The 22,782-nt window shown below is 43.7% G+C and overlaps 1 protein-coding gene across 1 annotated transcript in view; it reads left to right on the top strand.

The window, feature by feature from the left end:
* The first annotated feature begins 16,735 nt into the window (after positions 1–16,735).
* Positions 16,736–22,782, top strand: part of zgc:113279 (uncharacterized protein LOC553749 homolog) — a 43,085-nt gene continuing 37,038 nt past the window's right edge. Inside the window, exons 1-3 of the mRNA XM_061918137.1 lie at positions 16,736–17,533; positions 17,738–17,866; positions 20,519–21,023. Of these exons, the coding sequence (XP_061774121.1) occupies positions 16,736–17,533; positions 17,738–17,866; positions 20,519–21,023 (1,432 nt within the window). The remainder of the gene's footprint in view (positions 17,534–17,737; positions 17,867–20,518; positions 21,024–22,782) is intronic.

Genomic DNA, 22,782 nt, shown 5'->3' with positions numbered 1-22,782 from the left:
GTTCGCTTCCCCTTCGGTCCGGATGACACCATGTCGAATATTTCCGAAAACAATTTGAAATGTGGACTCGTCAGACCACAGAACACTTTTCCACTTTGCATCAGTCCATCTTAGACGATCTCGGGCCCACAGAAGCCGGCGGCGTTTCTGGATGTTGTTGATAAATGGCTTTGGCTTTGCATAGTAGAGCTTTAACTTGCACTTACAAATGTAGCGACCAACTGTATTTAGTGACAGTGGTTTTCTGAAGTGTTCTGAGCCTATGTGGTGATATCCTTTAGAGATTGATGTGGGTTTTTGATACAGTGCCGTCTGAGGGATGGAAGGTCACGCTCATTCAATGTTGGTTTCCGGCCATGCCGCTTACGTGGAGTGATTTCTCCAGATTCTCTGAACCTTTTGATGATATTATGGAGCGTAGATGTTGAAATCCCTAAATTTCTTGCAATGTCACTTTGAGAAAGGTTGTTCTTAAACTGTTTGACTATTTGCTCACACAGTTGTGGACAAAGGGGTGTACCTCGCCCCATCCTTTCTTGTGAAAGACTGGGAAGCTGTTTTTATAGCCAATCATGGCACCCACCTGTTCCCAATTAGCCTGCACACCTGTGGGATGTTGCATATAAGTGTTTGATGAGCATTCCTCAACTTTATCAGTATTTATTGCCACCTTTCCCAACTTCTTTGTCACGTGTTGCTGGCATCAAATTCTAAAGTTAATGATTATTTGCAAAAAAAAAAAGTTTATGAGTTTGAACATGAAATATGTTGTCTTTGTAGCATATTCAACTGAATATGGCTTGAAAAGGATTTGCAAATCATTGTATTCTGTTTATATTTACATCTAACACCATTTCCCAACTCATATGGAAACAGGGTTTGTATATATATATATATATATATATATATATATATATATATATATATATATATGTGTAACCCACAATGTCACTGCCTCTCGACACACCCTTGGACTCTGCGTTGTGTTTTTAGTGTTTATAAGGTGGCTTGTTGTGCGGAGAGATTGGACACAGTGGTTCTGGATTGTGGATGAGACCTGGTTGCATTTATTTGCTCACAGTAGTGGTTCTCTCTGGCTCTGGTCATCTTTTCAGTGGAAAAAAAAAACATTGTCCTTTCAAACGTGTCTCAATGCAAAAGAACACATTAACATATGTCAACAAAAAGATATAAATCTTTCTGATATTCAATATGCCCAAAGTCTAAATAAGAATGTATGACAAACCAGTAGTTCAAACACAGTGAGCAGAACAAACATGTAAAAAGTCATCCTTCACAACCTCATTCAATCCAGACTCTACTAAATGTTAATCACACTGGCCAACTTACATCAAACATTTAAGTACAAAAACGGAATTGCACATTTCTTCAAAACACATCAAAATATAAGTAAACACCTTAGCTAACGTTGTATTGCAACAAATTCGCTGGACTGGCATTTTTAACTTGAATATCTTATAAAGTGTTCAGACATTCATACAACAGGTCTCACCTTTTCAGTGCAAAAGAAAAACATTGTCAAAGATGGCGCCTAGTTCTCTCTGACTATGGTGTCCACTGAGGGACAAAAAGGTGAGGTGTGCTGAACCCACAGGTAAAAATCAACAGAATAGTGACATCCAGTGCTCATAAAGAGGTACTGTCGTGTACATCAACAGACTACTGCCTTACATATATATATGACATGTGTTTGTCAGTTGTGAGGATGTACATTAACAGACTACTGCCTTACATATATATATGACATGTGTTTGTCAGTTGTGAGGATGTACATCAACAGACTACTGCCTTACATATATATATGGCATGTGTTTGTCAGTTGTGAGGATGTACATTAACAGACTACTGCCTTACATATATATATGACATGTGTTTGTCAGTTGTGAGGATGTACATTAACAGACTACTGCCTTACATATATATATGGCATGTGTTTGTCAGTTGTGAGGATGTACATTAACAGACTACTGCCTTACATATATATATGACATGTGTTTGTCAGTTGTGAGGATGTACATTAACAGGCTACTGCCTTACATATATATATGACATGTGTTTGTCAGTTGTGAGGATGTACATTAACAGACTACTGCCTTACATATATATATGACATGTGTGTGTCAGTTGTGAGGATGTACATTAACAGACTACTGCCTTACATATATATGGCATGTGTTTGTCAGTTGTGAGGATGTACATTAACAGACTACTGCCTTACATATATATGGCATGTGTTTGTCAGTTGTGAGGATGTACATTAACAGACTACTGCCTTACATATATATATGACATGTGTTTGTCAGTTGTGAGGATGTACATTAACAGACTACTGCCTTACATATGTATATGGCATGTGTTTGTCAGTTGTGAGGATGTACATTAACAGACTACTGCCTTACATATATATATGACATGTGTTTGTCAGTTGTGAGGATGTACATTAACAGACTACTGCCTTACATATATATATGACATGTGTTTGTCAGTTGTGAGGATGTACATCAACAGACTACTGCCTTACATATATATATGACATGTGTTTGTCAGTTGTGAGGATGTGCATTAACAGACTACTGCCTTACATATATATATGACATGTGTTTGTCAGTTGTGAGGATGTACATCAACAGACTACTGCCTTACATATATATATGACATGTGTTTGTCAGTTGTGAGGATGTACATTAACAGACTACTGCCTTACATATATATATGACATGTGTTTGTCAGTTGTGAGGATGTACATTAACAGACTACTGCCTTACATATATATATGGCATGTGTTTGTCAGTTGTGAGGATGTACATCAACAGACTACTGCCTTACATATATATATGACATGTGTTTGTCAGTTGTGAGGATGTACATTAACAGACTACTGCCTTACATATATATATGACATGTGTTTGTCAGTTGTGAGGATGTACATCAACAGACTACTGCCTTACATATATATATGACATGTGTTTGTCAGTTGTGAGGATGTACATTAACAGACTACTGCCTTACATATATATATGACATGTGTTTGTCAGTTGTGAGGATGTACATGAACAGACTACTGCCTTACATATATATATGACATGTGTTTGTCAGTTGTGAGGATGTACATGAACAGACTACTGCCTTACATATATATATGACATGTGTTTGTCAGTTGTGAGGATGTACATTAACAGACTACTGCCTTACATATATATATGACATGTGTTTGTCAGTTGTGAGGATGTACATTAACAGACTACTGCCTTACATATATATATGGCATGTGTTTGTCAGTTGTGAGGATGTACATTAACAGACTACTGCCTTACATATATATATGACATGTGTTTGTCAGTTGTGAGGATGTACATCAACAGACTACTGCCTTACATATATATATGACATGTGTTTGTCAGTTGTGAGGATGTACATTAACAGACTACTGCCTTACATATATATATGGCATGTGTTTGTCAGTTGTGAGGATGTACATTAACAGACTACTGCCTTACATATATATATGACATGTGTTTGTCAGCTGTGAGGATGTACATTAACAGACTACTGCCTTACATATATATATGACATGTGTTTGTCAGTTGTGAGGATGTACATCAACAGACTACTGCCTTACATATATATATGACATGTGTTTGTCAGTTGTGAGGATGTACATTAACAGACTACTGCCTTACATATATATATGGCATGTGTTTGTCAGTTGTGAGGATGTACATTAACAGACTACTGCCTTACATATATATATGACATGTGTTTGTCAGCTGTGAGGATGTACATTAACAGACTACTGCCTTACATATATATATGACATGTGTTTGTCAGTTGTGAGGATGTACATTAACAGACTACTGCCTTACATATATATATGGCATGTGTTTGTCAGTTGTGAGGATGTACATTAACAGACTACTGCCTTACATATATATATGACATGTGTTTGTCAGTTGTGAGGATGTACATTAACAGACTACTGCCTTACATATATATATGGCATGTGTTTGTCAGTTGTGAGGATGTACATTAACAGACTACTGCCTTACATATATATATGGCATGTGTTTGTCAGTTGTGAGGATGTACATTAACAGACTACTGCCTTACATATATATATGGCATGTGTTTGTCAGTTGTGAGGATGTACATTAACAGACTACTGCCTTACATATGTATATGGCATGTGTTTGTCAGTTGTGAGGATGTACATTAACAGACTACTGCCTTACATATATATATGACATGTGTTTGTCAGTTGTGAGGATGTACATCAACAGACTACTGCCTTACATATGTATATGACATGTGTTTGTCAGTTGTGAGGATGTACGTTAACAGACTACTGCCTTACATATATATATGACATGTGTTTGTCAGTTGTGAGGATGTACGTTAACAGACTACTGCCTTACATATATATATGACATGTGTTTGTCAGTTGTGAGGATGTACATCAACAGACTACTGCCTTACATATGTATATGACATGTGTTTGTCAGTTGTGAGGATGTACGTTAACAGACTACTGCCTTACATATATATATGGCATGTGTGTGTCAGTTGTGAGGATGTACATTAACAGACTACTGCCTTACATATATATATGACATGTGTTTGTCAGTTGTGAGGATGTACATTAACAGACTACTGCCTTACATATATATATGACATGTGTTTGTCAGTTGTGAGGATGTACATTAACAGACTACTGCCTTACATATATATATGGCATGTGTTTGTCAGTAGTGAGGATGTACATTAACAGACTACTGCCTTACATATATATATGGCATGTGTGTGTCAGTTGTGAGGATGTACATTAACAGACTACTGCCTTACATATATATATGACATGTGTTTGTCAGTTGTGAGGATGTACATTAACAGACTACTGCCTTACATATATATATGACATGTGTTTGTCAGTAGTGAGGATGGGTTGCGTTCATTCGTTCATTCTCAATGACTCCTCCCACCGTGGAAGCTGGCACCAATTGGGTGGAACTTAAGACTGCCAGCTTCCATGTTGTTTCCTTACTTTTGTGAGTGGCTGGGGTGATCTCTCCGTGGTGCAAGCCTGGCCACAAAGTATGGAGATCTTGGGTCGCCCAGACATCAAGATCCCCCTCTCGGCTGTGTGGATGTGTGGATGTGTTCCAGAGGCAAACAAGACAACACACCTGTGTGGATGTGTTCCAGAGGCAAACAAGACAACACACCTGTGTGGATGTGTTCCAGAGGCAAACAAGACAACACACCTGTGTGGATGTGTTCCAGAAGCAAACAAGACAACACACCTGTGTGGATGTGTTCCAGAGGCAAACAAGACAACACACCTGTGTGGATGTGTTCCAGAAGCAAACAAGACAACACACCTGTGTGGATGTGTTCCAGAAGCAAACAAGACAACACACCTGTGTGGATGTGTTCCAGAGGCAAACAAGACAACACACCTGTGTGGATGTGTTCCAGAAGCAAACAAGACAACACACCTGTGTGGATGTGTTCCAGAAGCAAACAAGACAACACACCTGTGTGGATGTGTTCCAGAAGCAAACAAGACAACACACCTGTGTGGATGTGTTCCAGAAGCAAACAAGACAACACATCTGTGTGGATGTGTTCCAGAGGCAAACAAGACAACACACCTGTGTGGATGTGTTCCAGAAGCAAACAAGACAACACACCTGTGTGGATGTGTTCCAGAAGCAAACAAGACAACACACCTGTGTGGATGTGTTCCAGAAGCAAACAAGACAACACACCTGTGTGGATGTGTTCCAGAAGCAAACAAGACAACACACCTGTGTGGATGTGTTCCAGAGGCAAACAAGACAACACACCTGTGTGGATGTGTTCCAGAAGCAAACAAGACAACACACCTGTGTGGATGTGTTCCAGAAGCAAACAAGACAACACATCTGTGTGGATGTGTTCCAGAAGCAAACAAGACAACACACCTGTGTGGATGTGTTCCAAAAGCAAACAAGACAACACACCTGTGTGGATGTGTTCCAGAAGCAAACAAGACAACACACCTGTGTGGATGTGTTCCAGAAGCAAACAAGACAACACACCTGTGTGGATGTGTTCCAGAGGCAAACAAGACAACACACCTGTGTGGATGTGTTCCAGAGGCAAACAAGACAACACACCTGTGTGGATGTGTTCCAGAAGCAAACAAGACAACACATCTGTGTGGATGTGTTCCAGAAGCAAACAAGACAACACACCTGTGTGGATGTGTTCCAGAAGCAAACAAGACAACACACCTGTGTGGATGTGTTCCAGAGGCAAACAAGACAACACACCTGTGTGGATGTGTTCCAGAAGCAAACAAGACAACACACCTGTGTGGATGTGTTCCAGAAGCAAACAAGACAACACATCTGTGTGGATGTGTTCCAGAAGCAAACAAGACAACACACCTGTGTGGATGTGTTCCAGAAGCAAACAAGACAACACACCTGTGTGGATGTGTTCCAGAAGCAAACAAGACAACACACCTGTGTGGATGTGTTCCAGAAGCAAACAAGACAACACACCTGTGTGGATGTGTTCCAGAAGCAAACAAGACAACACACCTGTGTGGATGTGTTCCAGAGGCAAACAATACAACACACCTGTGTGAATGTGTTCCAGAGGCAAACAAGACAACACACCTGTGTGGATGTGTTCCAGAAGCAAACAAGACAACACACCTGTGTGGATGTGTTCCAGAAGCAAACAAGACAACACACCTGTGTGGATGTGTTCCAGAGGCAAACAAGACAACACACCTGTGTGGATGTGTTCCAGAGGCAAACAAGACAACACACCTGTGTGGATGTGTTCCAGAAGCAAACAAGACAACACACCTGTGTGGATGTGTTCCAGAGGCAAACAAGACAACACACCTGTGTGGATGTGTTCCAGAAGCAAACAAGACAACACACCTGTGTGGATGTGTTCCAGAAGCAAACAAGACAACACACCTGTGTGGATGTGTTCCAGAGGCAAACAAGACAACACACCTGTGTGGATGTGTTCCAGAAGCAAACAAGACAACACACCTGTGTGGATGTGTTCCAGAAGCAAACAAGACAACACACCTGTGTGGATGTGTTCCAGAAGCAAACAAGACAACACACCTGTGTGGATGTGTTCCAGAGGCAAACAATACAACACACCTGTGTGAATGTGTTCCAGAGGCAAACAAGACAACACACCTGTGTGGATGTGTTCCAGAAGCAAACAAGACAACACACCTGTGTGGATGTGTTCCAGAAGCAAACAAGACAACACACCTGTGTGGATGTGTTCCAGAGGCAAACAAGACAACACACCTGTGTGGATGTGTTCCAGAAGCAAACAAGACAACACACCTGTGTGGATGTGTTCCAGAAGCAAACAAGACAACACATCTGTGTGGATGTGTTCCAGAAGCAAACAAGACAACACACCTGTGTGGATGTGTTCCAGAAGCAAACAAGACAACACACCTGTGTGGATGTGTTCCAGAAGCAAACAAGACAACACATCTGTGTGGATGTGTTCCAGAAGCAAACAAGACAACACACCTGTGTGGATGTGTTCCAGAAGCAAACAAGACAACACACCTGTGTGGATGTGTTCCAGAAGCAAACAAGACAACACACCTGTGTGGATGTGTTCCAGAGGCAAACAAGACAACACACCTGTGTGGATGTGTTCCAGAGGCAAACAAGACAACACACCTGTGTGGATGTGTTCCAGAGGCAAACAAGACAACACACCTGTGTGGATGTGTTCCAGAAGCAAACAAGACAACACACCTGTGTGGATGTGTTCCAGAAGCAAACAAGACAACACACCTGTGTGGATGTGTTCCAGAGGCAAACAAGACAACACACCTGTGTGGATGTGTTCCAGAAGCAAACAAGACAACACATCTGTGTGGATGTGTTCCAGAAGCAAACAAGACAACACACCTGTGTGGATGTGTTCCAGAAGCAAACAAGACAACACACCTGTGTGGATGTGTTCCAGAGGCAAACAAGACAACACACCTGTGTGGATGTGTTCCAGAGGCAAACAAGACAACACACCTGTGTGGATGTGTTCCAGAAGCAAACAAGACAACACACCTGTGTGGATGTGTTCCAGAAGCAACAAGACAACACACCTGTGTGGATGTGTTCCAGAAGCAAACAAGACAACACACCTGTGTGGATGTGTTCCAGAAGCAAACAAGACAACACACCTGTGTGGATGTGTTCCAGAGGCAAACAAGACAACACACCTGTGTGGATGTGTTCCAGAAGCAAACAAGACAACACACCTGTGTGGATGTGTTCCAGAAGCAAACAAGACAACACACCTGTGTGGATGTGTTCCAGAGGCAAACAAGACAACACATCTGTGTGGGGATGTGTTCCAGAGGCAAACAAGACAACACACCTGTGTGGATGTGTTCCAGAATCAAACAAGACAACACACCTGTGTGGATGTGTTCCAGAAGCAAACAAGACAACACACCTGTGTGGATGTGTTCCAGAGGCAAACAAGACAACACATCTGTGTGGATGTGTTCCAGAAGCAAACAAGACAACACACCTGTGTGGATGTGTTCCAGAATCAAACAAGACAACACACCTGTGTGGATGTGTTCCAGAAGCAAACAAGACAACACACCTGTGTGGATGTGTTCCAGAGGCAAACAAGACAACACACCTGTGTGGATGTGTTCCAGAAGCAAACAAGACAACACACCTGTGTGGATGTGTTCCAGAAGCAAACAAGACAACACACCTGTGTGGATGTGTTCCAGAAGCAAACAAGACAACACACCTGTGTGGATGTGTTCCAGAGGCAAACAAGACAACACACCTGTGTGGATGTGTTCCAGAAGCAAACAAGACAACACACCTGTGTGGATGTGTTCCAGAAGCAAACAAGACAACACACCTGTGTGGATGTGTTCCAGAAGCAAACAAGACAACACACCTGTGTGGATGTGTTCCAGAGGCAAACAATACAACACACCTGTGTGAATGTGTTCCAGAGGCAAACAAGACAACACACCTGTGTGGATGTGTTCCAGAAGCAAACAAGACAACACACCTGTGTGGATGTGTTCCAGAAGCAAACAAGACAACACATCTGTGTGGATGTGTTCCAGAAGCAAACAAGACAACACACCTGTGTGGATGTGTTCCAGAAGCAAACAAGACAACACACCTGTGTGGATGTGTTCCAGAAGCAAACAAGACAACACACCTGTGTGGATGTGTTCCAGAAGCAAACAAGACAACACACCTGTGTGGATGTGTTCCAGAAGCAAACAAGACAACACACCTGTGTGGATGTGTTCCAGAAGCAAACAAGACAACACACCTGTGTGGATGTGTTCCAGAAGCAAACAAGACAACACACCTGTGTGGATGTGTTCCAGAGGCAAACAAGACAACACACCTGTGTGGATGTGTTCCAGAGGCAAACAAGACAACACACCTGTGTGGATGTGTTCCAGAAGCAAACAAGACAACACACCTGTGTGGATGTGTTCCAGAAGCAAACAAGACAACACATCTGTGTGGATGTGTTCCAGAAGCAAACAAGACAACACACCTGTGTGGATGTGTTCCAGAAGCAAACAAGACAACACATCTGTGTGGATGTGTTCCAGAAGCAAACAAGACAACACACCTGTGTGGATGTGTTCCAGAAGCAAACAAGACAACACACCTGTGTGGATGTGTTCCAGAGGCAAACAAGACAACACACCTGTGTGGATGTGTTCCAGAAGCAAACAAGACAACACACCTGTGTGGATGTGTTCCAGAAGCAAACAAGACACACACCTGTGTGGATGTGTTCCAGAGGCAAACAAGACAACACACCTGTGTGGATGTGTTCCAGAAGCAAACAAGACAACACACCTGTGTGGATGTGTTCCAGAAGCAAACAAGACAACACACCTGTGTGGATGTGTTCCAGAAGCAAACAAGACAACACACCTGTGTGGATGTGTTCCAGAAGCAAACAAGACAACACACCTGTGTGGATGTGTTCCAGAAGCAAACAAGACAACACATCTGTGTGGATGTGTTCCAGAAGCAAACAAGACAACACACCTGTGTGGATGTGTTCCAGAAGCAAACAAGACAACACACCTGTGTGGATGTGTTCCAGAGGCAAACAAGACAACACACCTGTGTGGATGTGTTCCAGAAGCAAACAAGACAACACATCTGTGTGGATGTGTTCCAGAAGCAAACAAGACAACACACCTGTGTGGATGTGTTCCAGAGGCAAACAAGACAACACACCTGTGTGGATGTGTTCCAGAAGCAAACAAGACAACACACCTGTGTGGATGTGTTCCAGAAGCAAACAAGACAACACACCTGTGTGGATGTGTTCCAGAGGCAAACAAGACAACACACCTGTGTGGATGTGTTCCAGAGCAAACAAGACAACACACCTGTGTGGATGTGTTCCAGAAGCAAACAAGACAACACACCTGTGTGGATGTGTTCCAGAAGCAAACAAGACAACACACCTGTGTGGATGTGTTCCAGAAGCAAACAATACAACACATCTGTGTGGATGTGTTCCAGAAGCAAACAAGACAACACACCTGTGTGGATGTGTTCCAGAAGCAAACAAGACAACACACCTGTGTGGATGTGTTCCAGAGGCAAACAAGACAACACACCTGTGTGGATGTGTTCCAGAAGCAAACAAGACAACACATCTGTGTGGATGTGTTCCAGAAGCAAACAAGACAACACACCTGTGTGGATGTGTTCCAGAAGCAAACAAGACAACACACCTGTGTGGATGTGTTCCAGAGGCAAACAAGACAACACACCTGTGTGGATGTGTTCCAGAGGCAAACAAGACAACACACCTGTGTGGATGTGTTCCAGAAGCAAACAAGACAACACACCTGTGTGGATGTGTTCCAGAAGCAAACAAGACAACACACCTGTGTGGATGTGTTCCAGAAGCAAACAAGACAACACACCTGTGTGGATGTGTTCCAGAAGCAAACAAGACAACACACCTGTGTGGATGTGTTCCAGAGGCAAACAAGACAACACACCTGTGTGGATGTGTTCCAGAAGCAAACAAGACAACACACCTGTGTGGATGTGTTCCAGAAGCAAACAAGACAACACACCTGTGTGGATGTGTTCCAGAGGCAAACAAGACAACACATCTGTGTGGATGTGTTCCAGAAGCAAACAAGACAACACACCTGTGTGGATGTGTTCCAGAAGCAAACAAGACAACACACCTGTGTGGATGTGTTCCAGAAGCAAACAAGACAACACACCTGTGTGGATGTGTTCCAGAGGCAAACAAGACAACACACCTGTGTGGATGTGTTCCAGAAGCAAACAAGACAACACACCTGTGTGGATGTGTTCCAGAAGCAAACAAGACAACACACCTGTGTGGATGTGTTCCAGAAGCAAACAAGACAACACACCTGTGTGGATGTGTTCCAGAAGCAAACAAGACAACACACCTGTGTGGATGTGTTCCAGAAGCAAACAAGACAACACATCTGTGTGGATGTGTTCCAGAAGCAAACAAGACAACACACCTGTGTGGATGTGTTCCAGAAGCAAACAAGACAACACATCTGTGTGGATGTGTTCCAGAAGCAAACAAGACAACACACCTGTGTGGATGTGTTCCAGAAGCAAACAAGACAACACACCTGTGTGGATGTGTTCCAGAGGCAAACAAGACAACACACCTGTGTGGATGTGTTCCAGAAGCAAACAAGACAACACACCTGTGTGGATGTATTCCAGAAGCAAACAAGACAACACACCTGTGTGGATGTGTTCCAGAAGCAAACAAGACAACACACCTGTGTGGATGTGTTCCAGAAGCAAACAAGACAACACACCTGTGTGGATGTGTTCCAGAAGCAAACAAGACAACACATCTGTGTGGATGTGTTCCAGAAGCAAACAAGACAACACACCTGTGTGGATGTGTTCCAGAGGCAAACAAGACAACACACCTGTGTGGATGTGTTCCAGAAGCAAACAAGACAACACACCTGTGTGGATGTGTTCCAGAAGCAAACAAGACAACACACCTGTGTGGATGTGTTCCAGAGGCAAACAAGACAACACACCTGTGTGGATGTGTTCCAGAGGCAAACAAGACAACACACCTGTGTGGATGTGTTCCAGAAGCAAACAAGACAACACACCTGTGTGGATGTGTTCCAGAAGCAAACAAGACAACACACCTGTGTGGATGTGTTCCAGAAGCAAACAAGACAACACATCTGTGTGGATGTGTTCCAGAAGCAAACAAGACAACACACCTGTGTGGATGTGTTCCAGAAGCAAACAAGACAACACACCTGTGTGGATGTGTTCCAGAAGCAAACAAGACAACACACCTGTGTGGATGTGTTCCAGAAGCAAACAAGACAACACACCTGTGTGGATGTGTTCCAGAGGCAAACAAGACAACACACCTGTGTGGATGTGTTCCAGAGGCAAACAAGACAACACACCTGTGTGGATGTGTTCCAGAAGCAAACAAGACAACACATCTGTGTGGATGTGTTCCAGAAGCAAACAAGACAACACACCTGTGTGGATGTGTTCCAGAGGCAAACAAGACAACACACCTGTGTGGATGTGTTCCAGAGGCAAACAAGACAACACACCTGTGTGGATGTGTTCCAGAAGCAAACAAGACAACACATCTGTGTGGATGTGTTCCAGAAGCAAACAAGACAACACATCTGTGTGGATGTGTTCCAGAAGCAAACAAGACAACACACCTGTGTGGATGTGTTCCAGAAGCAAACAAGACAACACACCTGTGTGGATGTGTTCCAGAAGCAAACAAGACAACACACCTGTGTGGATGTGTTCCAGAGGCAAACAAGACAACACACCTGTGTGGATGTGTTCCAGAGGCAAACAAGACAACACACCTGTGTGGATGTGTTCCAGAGGCAAACAAGACAACACACCTGTGTGGATGTGTTCCAGAAGCAAACAAGACAACACACCTGTGTGGATGTGTTCCAGAAGCAAACAAGACAACACACCTGTGTGGATGTGTTCCAGAGGCAAACAAGACAACACACCTGTGTGGATGTGTTCCAGAAGCAAACAAGACAACACATCTGTGTGGATGTGTTCCAGAAGCAAACAAGACAACACACCTGTGTGGATGTGTTCCAGAAGCAAACAAGACAACACACCTGTGTGGATGTGTTCCAGAGGCAAACAAGACAACACACCTGTGTGGATGTGTTCCAGAGGCAAACAAGACAACACACCTGTGTGGATGTGTTCCAGAAGCAAACAAGACAACACACCTGTGTGGATGTGTTCCAGAGGCAAACAAGACAACACACCTGTGTGGATGTGTTCCAGAGGCAAACAAGACAACACACCTGTGTGGATGTGTTCCAGAAGCAAACAAGACAACACACCTGTGTGGATGTGTTCCAGAAGCAAACAAGACAACACACCTGTGTGGATGTGTTCCAGAGGCAAACAAGACAACACATCTGTGTGGATGTGTTCCAGAGGCAAACAAGACAACACACCTGTGTGGATGTGTTCCAGAAGCAAACAAGACAACACACCTGTGTGGATGTGTTCCAGAAGCAAACAAGACAACACATCTGTGTGGATGTGTTCCAGAAGCAAACAAGACAACACACCTGTGTGGATGTGTTCCAGAAGCAAACAAGACAACACATCTGTGTGGATGTGTTCCAGAAGCAAACAAGACAACACACCTGTGTGGATGTGTTCCAGAAGCAAACAAGACAACACATCTGTGTGGATGTGTTCCAGAAGCAAACAAGACAACACACCTGTGTGGATGTGTTCCAGAGGCAAACAAGACAACACATCTGTGTGGATGTGTTCCAGAAGCAAACAAGACAACACACCTGTGTGGATGTGTTCCAGAGGCAAACAAGACAACACACCTGTGTGGATGTGTTCCAGAAGCAAACAAGACAACACATCTGTGTGGATGTGTTCCAGAAGCAAACAAGACAACACACCTGTGTGGATGTGTTCCAGAAGCAAACAAGACAACACACCTGTGTGGATGTGTTCCAGAGGCAAACAAGACAACACACCTGTGTGGATGTGTTCCAGAGGCAAACAAGACAACACACCTGTGTGGATGTGTTCCAGAGGCAAACAAGACAACACACCTGTGTGGATGTGTTCCAGAAGCAAACAAGACAACACACCTGTGTGGATGTGTTCCAGAAGCAAACAAGACAACACATCTGTGTGGATGTGTTCCAGAAGCAAACAAGACAACACACCTGTGTGGATGTGTTCCAGAAGCAAACAAGACAACACACCTGTGTGGATGTGTTCCAGAGGCAAACAAGACAACACACCTGTGTGGATGGTGTGGATGATAGGGACGGCGTGGCGCAGTGGGGAGAGTGGCCGTGCGCAACCCGAGCGTCCCTTGTTCAATTCCCACCTAGTACCAACCTCGTCACGTCCGTTGTGTCCTGAGCAAGACACTTCACCCTTGCTCCTGATGTGTTCTGGTTGGCGCCTTGCATGGCAGCTCCCTCCATCAGTGTGTGAATGTGTGTGTGAATGGGTAAATGTGGAAGTAGTGTCAAAGCGCTTTGAGTACCTTGAAGGTAGAAAAGCGCTATACAAGTACAACCCATTTATCATTTATTTATCATTTATGTGTTCCAGAGGCAAACAAGACAACACACCTGTGTGGATGTGTTCCAGAGGCAAACAAGACAACACACCTGTGTGGATGTGTTCCAGAGGCAAACAAGACAACACACCTGTGTGGATGTGTTCCAGAAGCAAACAAGACAACACACCTGTGTGGATGTGTTCCAGAAGCAAACAAGACAACACACCTGTGTGGATGTGTTCCAGAAGCAAACAAGACAACACACCTGTGTGGATGTGTTCCAGAAGCAAACAAGACAACACACCTGGCATCAGTTTGGCTGCAGGTGCTGCCAGCAGGGGGTCAGCAATGACAAACAGTCGCCTCCTAATTTTCTGTCTGGGTTTTCTCTCGTAGCCTTTCCTTCTCCCAAAGGTACCACAAGACAGTGGGTGGGGGGGTGGGGGGGTGACAACTATTTGACCCATAGATGGGGCAGTGGTTGGCAGATGCCAGGGCGTGTCCACACACCGGTGGGCCTGCACACCTGACCTGTGGGGGCCACTGCTGCTCCGAGATCCTCTACAGTTTAGCCTGAGACCGCCAGGTCCCAGTTAGCATGTGTGGTCACAAGGAGGCGCTGTAGGAGTCTTGGTGGTGGAGAGGCTGTGTACCGGCAAGAGGAGGCTCTTTTCACCCCCGTAAGGAGGACTAGCGGGAGGCAGTAGCTGAAAGCAGACAGTAGCAGGCACAAGCAGCATGTAACATGTAGCATGCAGCATGCAGCATGCAACATGTAACATGTAACATGCAACATGTAGCATGCAACATGTAACATGCAACATGCAACATGCAACATGCAACATGTAACATGCAACATGTAACATGCAACATGCAACATGCAACATGCAACATGTAACATGTAACATGCAACATGCAACATGCAACATGTAACATGCAACATGCGACATGCAGCATGCAACATGTAACATGCAACATGCAACATGCAACATGCAACATGCAACATGTAGCATGTAACATGTAACATGCGGCATGCAGCATGCAACATGCAACATGCAACATGCAACATGCAACATGTAACATGCAACATGCAACATGCAACATGCAACATACAACATGTAACATGCAACATGTAGCATGTAACATGCAACATGCAACATGCAACATGCAACATGTAACATGCAACATGCAACATGCAACATGCAACATGTAACATGCAACATGCAACATGCAACATGCAACATACAACATGTAACATGCAACATGTAGCATGTAACATGCAACATGCAACATGCCCTAACTACAAGCACTTCTACGCATCATACACACCCTGCAAATATATATATATACCCCGCGACACAACCTCGGATAAGCGGAACAAGATGGATGGATGGATATATATATATATATATATATATATATATATATATATATATATATATATATATATATATATATATATATATATATATATATATATACATATATATATACATATAAGATGGCAGCGCCTTGACCGGCTGCAGATACAGACGCTCTTGGTAGAAAGAGAACATTTGGCAAAAAATACCAGACAATTCTGCAAATTTCATGGCTGGCTTACAGCGTGGTCACTCCGTGATCACTTATATATATACATATATATATATATATATATATATATATATATATATATATATATATGTATATATATACACACACACACAAACACATTATATATATACATATATATACATTTATATACATATATATATAGATACATACTGTATCTTCTTTTTTCTCTTTTATCTTTTTTTCTACTATTTATATTACCAAATGTATGTGTTTGCACCTTAGAGGATCTGCTCCAATTTCGTTATTCTTTGAACCCGTTCACTGTAATTATGACAATAAAACTCTATTATATTGTATTCTATTCTATAATATTCTATTCTATGAGGAACATATAGACCCTGTGGATCATGAGGATCATGAGGAACGTATGGAACGTGTGGAACATGTGGATCATGAGGAATGTGTGTAACATGTGGAATGTGTGGAACATGTGGAACGTGTGGAACACATGGACCGTGTGGATCATGTGGAACATGTGGATCATGAGGAACTAATGGAATATGTGGAACATGTGGATCACGAGGAACGTATGGACCCTGAGGAACATGTGGATCATGAGGAACTAATGGAATATGTGGAACATGTGGATCACGAGGAACGTATGGACCCTGAGGAACATGTGGATCATGAGGAACTAATGGAATATGTGGAACATGTGGATCACGAGGAACGTATGGACCCTGAGGAACATGTGGATCATGAGGAACTAATGGAATATGTGGAACATGTGGATCATGAGGAACGTATGGACCCTGAGGAACATGTGGATCATGAGGAACTAATGGAATATGTGGAACATGTGGATCACGAGGAACGTATGGACCCTGAGGAACATGTGGATCATGAGGAACTAATGGAATATGTGGAACATGTGGATCACGCGGAACGTATGGACCCTGAGGAACATGTGGATCATGAGGAACTAATGGAATATGTGGAACATGTGGATCATGAGGAACGTATGGACCCTGAGGAACATGTGGATCATGAGGAACGTATGGACCCTGAGGAACATGTGGATCATGAGGAACGTATGGACCCTGAGGAACATGTGGATCATGAGGAACGTATGGACCCTGAGGAACATGTGGATCATGAGGAACTAATGGAATATGTGGAACATGTGGATCATGAGGAACGTATGGACCCTGAGGAACATGTGGATCATGAGGAACGTATGGACCCTGAGGAACATGTGGATCATGAGGAACACATGGACATATCAACCTTAAAGTGCTTTACACCTGTAAAACACACACACACACACACATGCAGACACGCACACAGCAAATATTCTCCAGGTGTTGGAGTTGTGAGATTTCAGATGAATTGAAGTGTGTTGAAGTGAAGTTGCAGTTGTAGTACATGCCTGTTATTCTACTGTTATATCATTTCTCCCTTCATATTTACGTATTTGAACACACCTTGTCTTACCTGTACGTGGCATTAGGCAGTGGGCGTGGCCAGTGTCACTCCGCAAGGTGCCTGGAAGAATTTTGTCTCTGACAAGAAGTTCCGCAAACCCGGAGAACACGTTCCACATGCTGATAGAACACGTTCCGCATGCTGCCTCTGCATGGTATTTCACCATTTCTTCAAGCTTTTTTACAGTATTATTTTTGTTTACAGTAAATATTGTATTTGATAGTTTGTGTTTACAGTACATGTTATATTTGATAGTTTAGTTTACAGTAAATATTGTATTTGATAGTTTGTGTTTACAGTACATGTTATATTTGATAGTTTAGTTTACAGTAAATATTGTATTTGATAGTTTTTGTTTACAGTACATGTTATATTTGATAGTTTAGTTCACAGTAAATATTGTTTTTAATAGTTTTTGTTTACAGTAAATATTGTATTTGATAGTTTGTGTTTACAGTACATGTTATATTTGATAGTTTAGTTCACAGTAAATATTGTTTTTAATAGTTTTTGTTTACAGTAAATATTGTATTTGATAGTTTGTGTTTACAGTAAATATTGTTTTTAATAGTTTGTGTTTACAGTACATGTTATATTTGATAGTTTTGTTTACAGTAAATATTGTATTTGATAGTTTTTGTTTACAGTACATGTTATATTTGATAGTTTTGTTCACAGTAAATATTGTGCTTGATAGTTTTTGTTTACAGTAAATGGTGTACTTGATAGTTTTGTTTACATTACATATTGTATTTGATAGTTTTGTTCACAGTAAACGTTGGATTTGATAGTTTTGTTCACAGTAAATAGTCCACTTGATAGTTTTTGTTTACAGTACATGTTATATTTGATACTTTTGTTCACAATAAATATAGTACATGATAGTTTTTGTTTACAGTAAATACCGTGTTTGATAGTTTTTGTTTTCAGTACATGTTGTGTTTGATAGTTTTGTGTTTACAGTACCCCGCAACTCCGAAAGGGACAAGCGGTAGAAAATGGATGGATGGATGGTGTTTACGGTGCATGTTGTATCTGATAGTTATGTTCACAGAAAATATTGTAATTGATGGCTTTTGTTTACAGTAAATAGTGTCCTGGATAGTTTTAGTGTAGTGGGCAGGGCGTCTGGTGCGATGCCTGATAGTACCGGAAGGAACTCCGTTGGGGTTTCAGGCAGCTGGTGACAATCTTCAGGCCAGGACAGGGGCGGCGGTTCTTAAGATGGAGGCGCTTGCGTCCCAAGACGAGCCTGCTAGTCGGCGTAGGAAGTTATTGTTGGAGGAGACTTTGGCACGCACCCATTCAAGGTGTTGTTTGTACTTCAGCTGCCTGTCCAGTTTTACTCTGAGGTCTGTGGGAGTTCTGCCTGTCCAGTTTTACTCTGAGGTCTGTGGGAGTTCTGCCTGTCCAGTTTTACTCTGAGGTCTGTGGGAGTTCTGCCTGTCCAGTTTTACTCTGAGGTCTGTGGGAGTTGGCTTGTGCCGCAGTAAATATTGTCTCCACATTTTCAGTTTCCAGGTGTTTGTGACACGTCTGAGGTTAGGGTCTCCTCTACCGTTGACCAGTCTCTGTCTGAATGTAAGAGGGCGAGGTATCTGTACTTCCCTGATGTTGTGGAGGGCAGGGCGCTGAGCCAAAGTTTGAAGAGCAATGGGGCCAGTACTGATCCGCTGTCATGAGCCCAAAACACAATCAAATATTACGCCATTGGTACTCGGTCAAATATTATGAAGTACTACATTCCGCACTCTGAACGTACATCAAAGATATAAAGGTTGAAGAGCAATGGGGCCAGTACTGACCCTTGGGGGACTTCCTTGTTGAGGCCCCGTGGGCGGCTGGCCTCTCCATTGCTTGTCTTGGGGCGGTATAGCTCGGTTGGTAGAGGGGGCGTGCCAGCAACTTGAGGGTTGAAGGTTCTATCCCCGCTTCCACCATCCTAGTCACTCCCGTTGTGTCCTTGGGCAAGACCCTCCTGCTCCCAGTGACACCCACACTGCTTTAAATGTGACTTAGATATTGGGTTTCACACTGTAAAGTGCTTTGAGTCACTAGAGAAAAGCGCTATATAAATATCATTCACTTCACCTGTCTTCAGTATGAAGCTGCGGTTGGAGAGGATAGTACGTATGAACCCCAGACGCTGTGATAACCCGCAGTGAGCTCCGCCAAAACAACAGCCGCTTTGTGACATTTTTGGAAGCCGTCTTCGATGTTGTCGATCAGCTTCATGATCTGGTGGACGGTGCTGCCAGAATCCTGCTTTTTGGTCCAGTAGTTGGGAGTCTCAGGTGGGGTCCAGGCGGGCCAGGAGGAGTCGCTCCAGGTCTTTCAATGGGACGCATTGGATTGGGCGCTAGTTCTTGGGGTTGTCCATTGGTTTGTTGGGTTTGGGTCAGGCAATGATTGTTGCCCTTCTTGTCTTTCATAGTTTTGTTCGCAGGAAATATTCTAGCAGATGGTTTTTGTTGACAGTAAATGTTGTACTTGATCATTTTGTTGACAGTAAATGTTGTACTTGATCATTTTGTTGACAGTAAATGTTGTACTTGATCATTTTGTTGACAGTAAATGTTGTACTTCATCATTTTGTTGACAGTAAATGTTGTACTTGATCATTTTGTTGACAGTAAATGTTGTACTTCATCATTTTGTTGACAGTAAATGTTGTACTTGATCATTTTGTTGACAGTAAATGTTGTACTTGATCATTTTGTTGACAGTAAATGTTGTACTTGATCATTTTGTTGACAGTAAATGTTGTACTTGATCATTTTGTTGACAGTAAATGTTGTCTTGCTAGGTGGACACCATGAGGGAAGGTTCTAGAGTACAGGACAACACGGAGCGTGGTTACAGAACAGCCAGCAGTGGCGCTCAGTCGCAGGGATCCGCAACTCACCTGGCCAAATCTTACTCACCTCTACCCAGTATGTACTCACCCGTGCCCAGTATGTACTCGCCTGTGCCCAGCATGGACTCACCTGTGCCCAGCATGGACTCATCTGTGCCCAGCCTGTACTCACCTGTGCCCAGCATGGACTCACCTGTGCCCAGCATGGACTCACCTGTGCCAAGCCTGTACTCACCTGTGCCCAGCATGGACTCACCTGTGCCCAGCATGGACTCATCTGTGCCCAGCCTGTACTCACCTGTGCCCAGCCTGTACTCACCTGTGCCCAGCCTGTACTCACCTGTGCCCAGCATGGACTCACCTGTGCCCAGCCTGTACTCACCTGTGCCCAGCATGGACTCACCTGTGCCCAGCATGGACTCACCTGTGCCCAGCGTGACTTTACAGGATGCAGGTAAAATGTTCTCTGTTTGGCTTTTTTCAGTCATCCTGTCGAATGAACTTTGAACTTTGAACTTTGAACATGTCAAAAATGCAATACTCGGTAAAATATCATGAGCTACTATATTCAGTACCCTGAAAGTACATCAACATTAATATTTAACAAACACAATCAAATATTACACCATTAGTACTAAGTAAAATATCACAAAGTACTCCATTCAGTACCCTGAAAGTACATGAAGATACACAATCAAATATTCCACCATTAGTACTAAGTAAAATATCACAAAGTACTCCATTCAGTACCCTGAAAGTACATGAAGATACACAATCAAATATTCCACAGCAGCAAAACAACGTTGCTTCTTGAATTGACGTACAAGAAATGTTGTGTAACGTTTATTTTCCTTCCCCTGTTATTTTCCTTCACCTCCATCTCCACCTCCACCTTCATCTCCACCTCCACCTCCACCTCCACCTCCACCTCCACCTCCACCTCCATCTCCATCTCCACCTCCACCTCCATCTCCACCTCCACCTCCATCTCCATCTTCACTTCCACCTCCATCTCCACTTCCATCTCCACCTCCACCTCCATCTCCACCTCCATCTCCACTTCCACCTCCACCTCCATCTCCATCTCCATCTCCACCTCCACTTCCATCTCCATCTCCACTTCCACCTCCATCTCCACCTCCATCTCCACTTCCATCTCCACCTCCTCCTCCACCTCCACCTCCATCTCCATCTCCATCTCCACCTCCATCTCCACCTCCTCCTCCACCTCCACCTCCATCTCCATCTCCACCTCCACTTCCATCTCCATCTCCACTTCCATCTCCACCTCCTCCTCCACCTCCACTTCCATCTCCACCTCCACCTCCTCCTCCACCTCCACCTCCATCTCCATCTCCACCTCCATCTCCACCTCCAACTCCACTTCCATCTCCATCTTCATCTCTATCACCACCTCCATCTTCATCTCCACCTCCATCGTATCTCCATCTCCACCTCCACCTCCACCTCCATCTCCACCTCATCTCCATCTTCATCTCCATCACCACCTCCATCTCCATCTCCACCTCCATCTCCATCTCCACCTCCACCTCCACCTCCATCTCCACCTCCACCTCCATCTCCGTCTCCACCTCCACATTCCATCTTCATCTTCACCTCCACCTCATCTCCATCTCCACCTCCACCTCCACTTCCATCTCCACTTCCATCTCCATCTTCATCTCCATCACCACCTCCATCTTCATCTCCACCTCCATCTTATCTCCACCTCCACCTCCATCTCCATCTCCACTTCCATCTCCACCTCCTCCTCCACCTCCACTTCCATCTCCACCTCCACCTCCTCCTCCACCTCCACCTCCATCTCCATCTCCACCTCCATCTCCACCTCCAACTCCACTTCCATCTCCATCTTCATCTCTATCACCACCTCCATCTTCATCTCCACCTCCATCGTATCTCCATCTCCACCTCCACCTCCACCTCCATCTCCACCTCATCTCCATCTTCATCTCCATCACCACCTCCATCTCCATCTCCACCTCCATCTCCATCTCCACCTCCACCTCCACCTCCATCTCCACCTCCACCTCCATCTCCGTCTCCACCTCCACATTCCATCTTCATCTTCACCTCCACCTCATCTCCATCTCCACCTCCACCTCCACTTCCATCTCCACTTCCATCTCCATCTTCATCTCCATCACCACCTCCATCTTCATCTCCACCTCCATCTTATCTCCACCTCCACC

The sequence above is a fragment of the Nerophis ophidion genome, linkage group LG13 (assembly GCF_033978795.1).
Source record: "Nerophis ophidion isolate RoL-2023_Sa linkage group LG13, RoL_Noph_v1.0, whole genome shotgun sequence".
Classification (NCBI taxonomy): Eukaryota; Metazoa; Chordata; class Actinopteri; order Syngnathiformes; family Syngnathidae; genus Nerophis; species Nerophis ophidion.
This window is presented reverse-complemented; position numbering and strand designations above follow the sequence as displayed.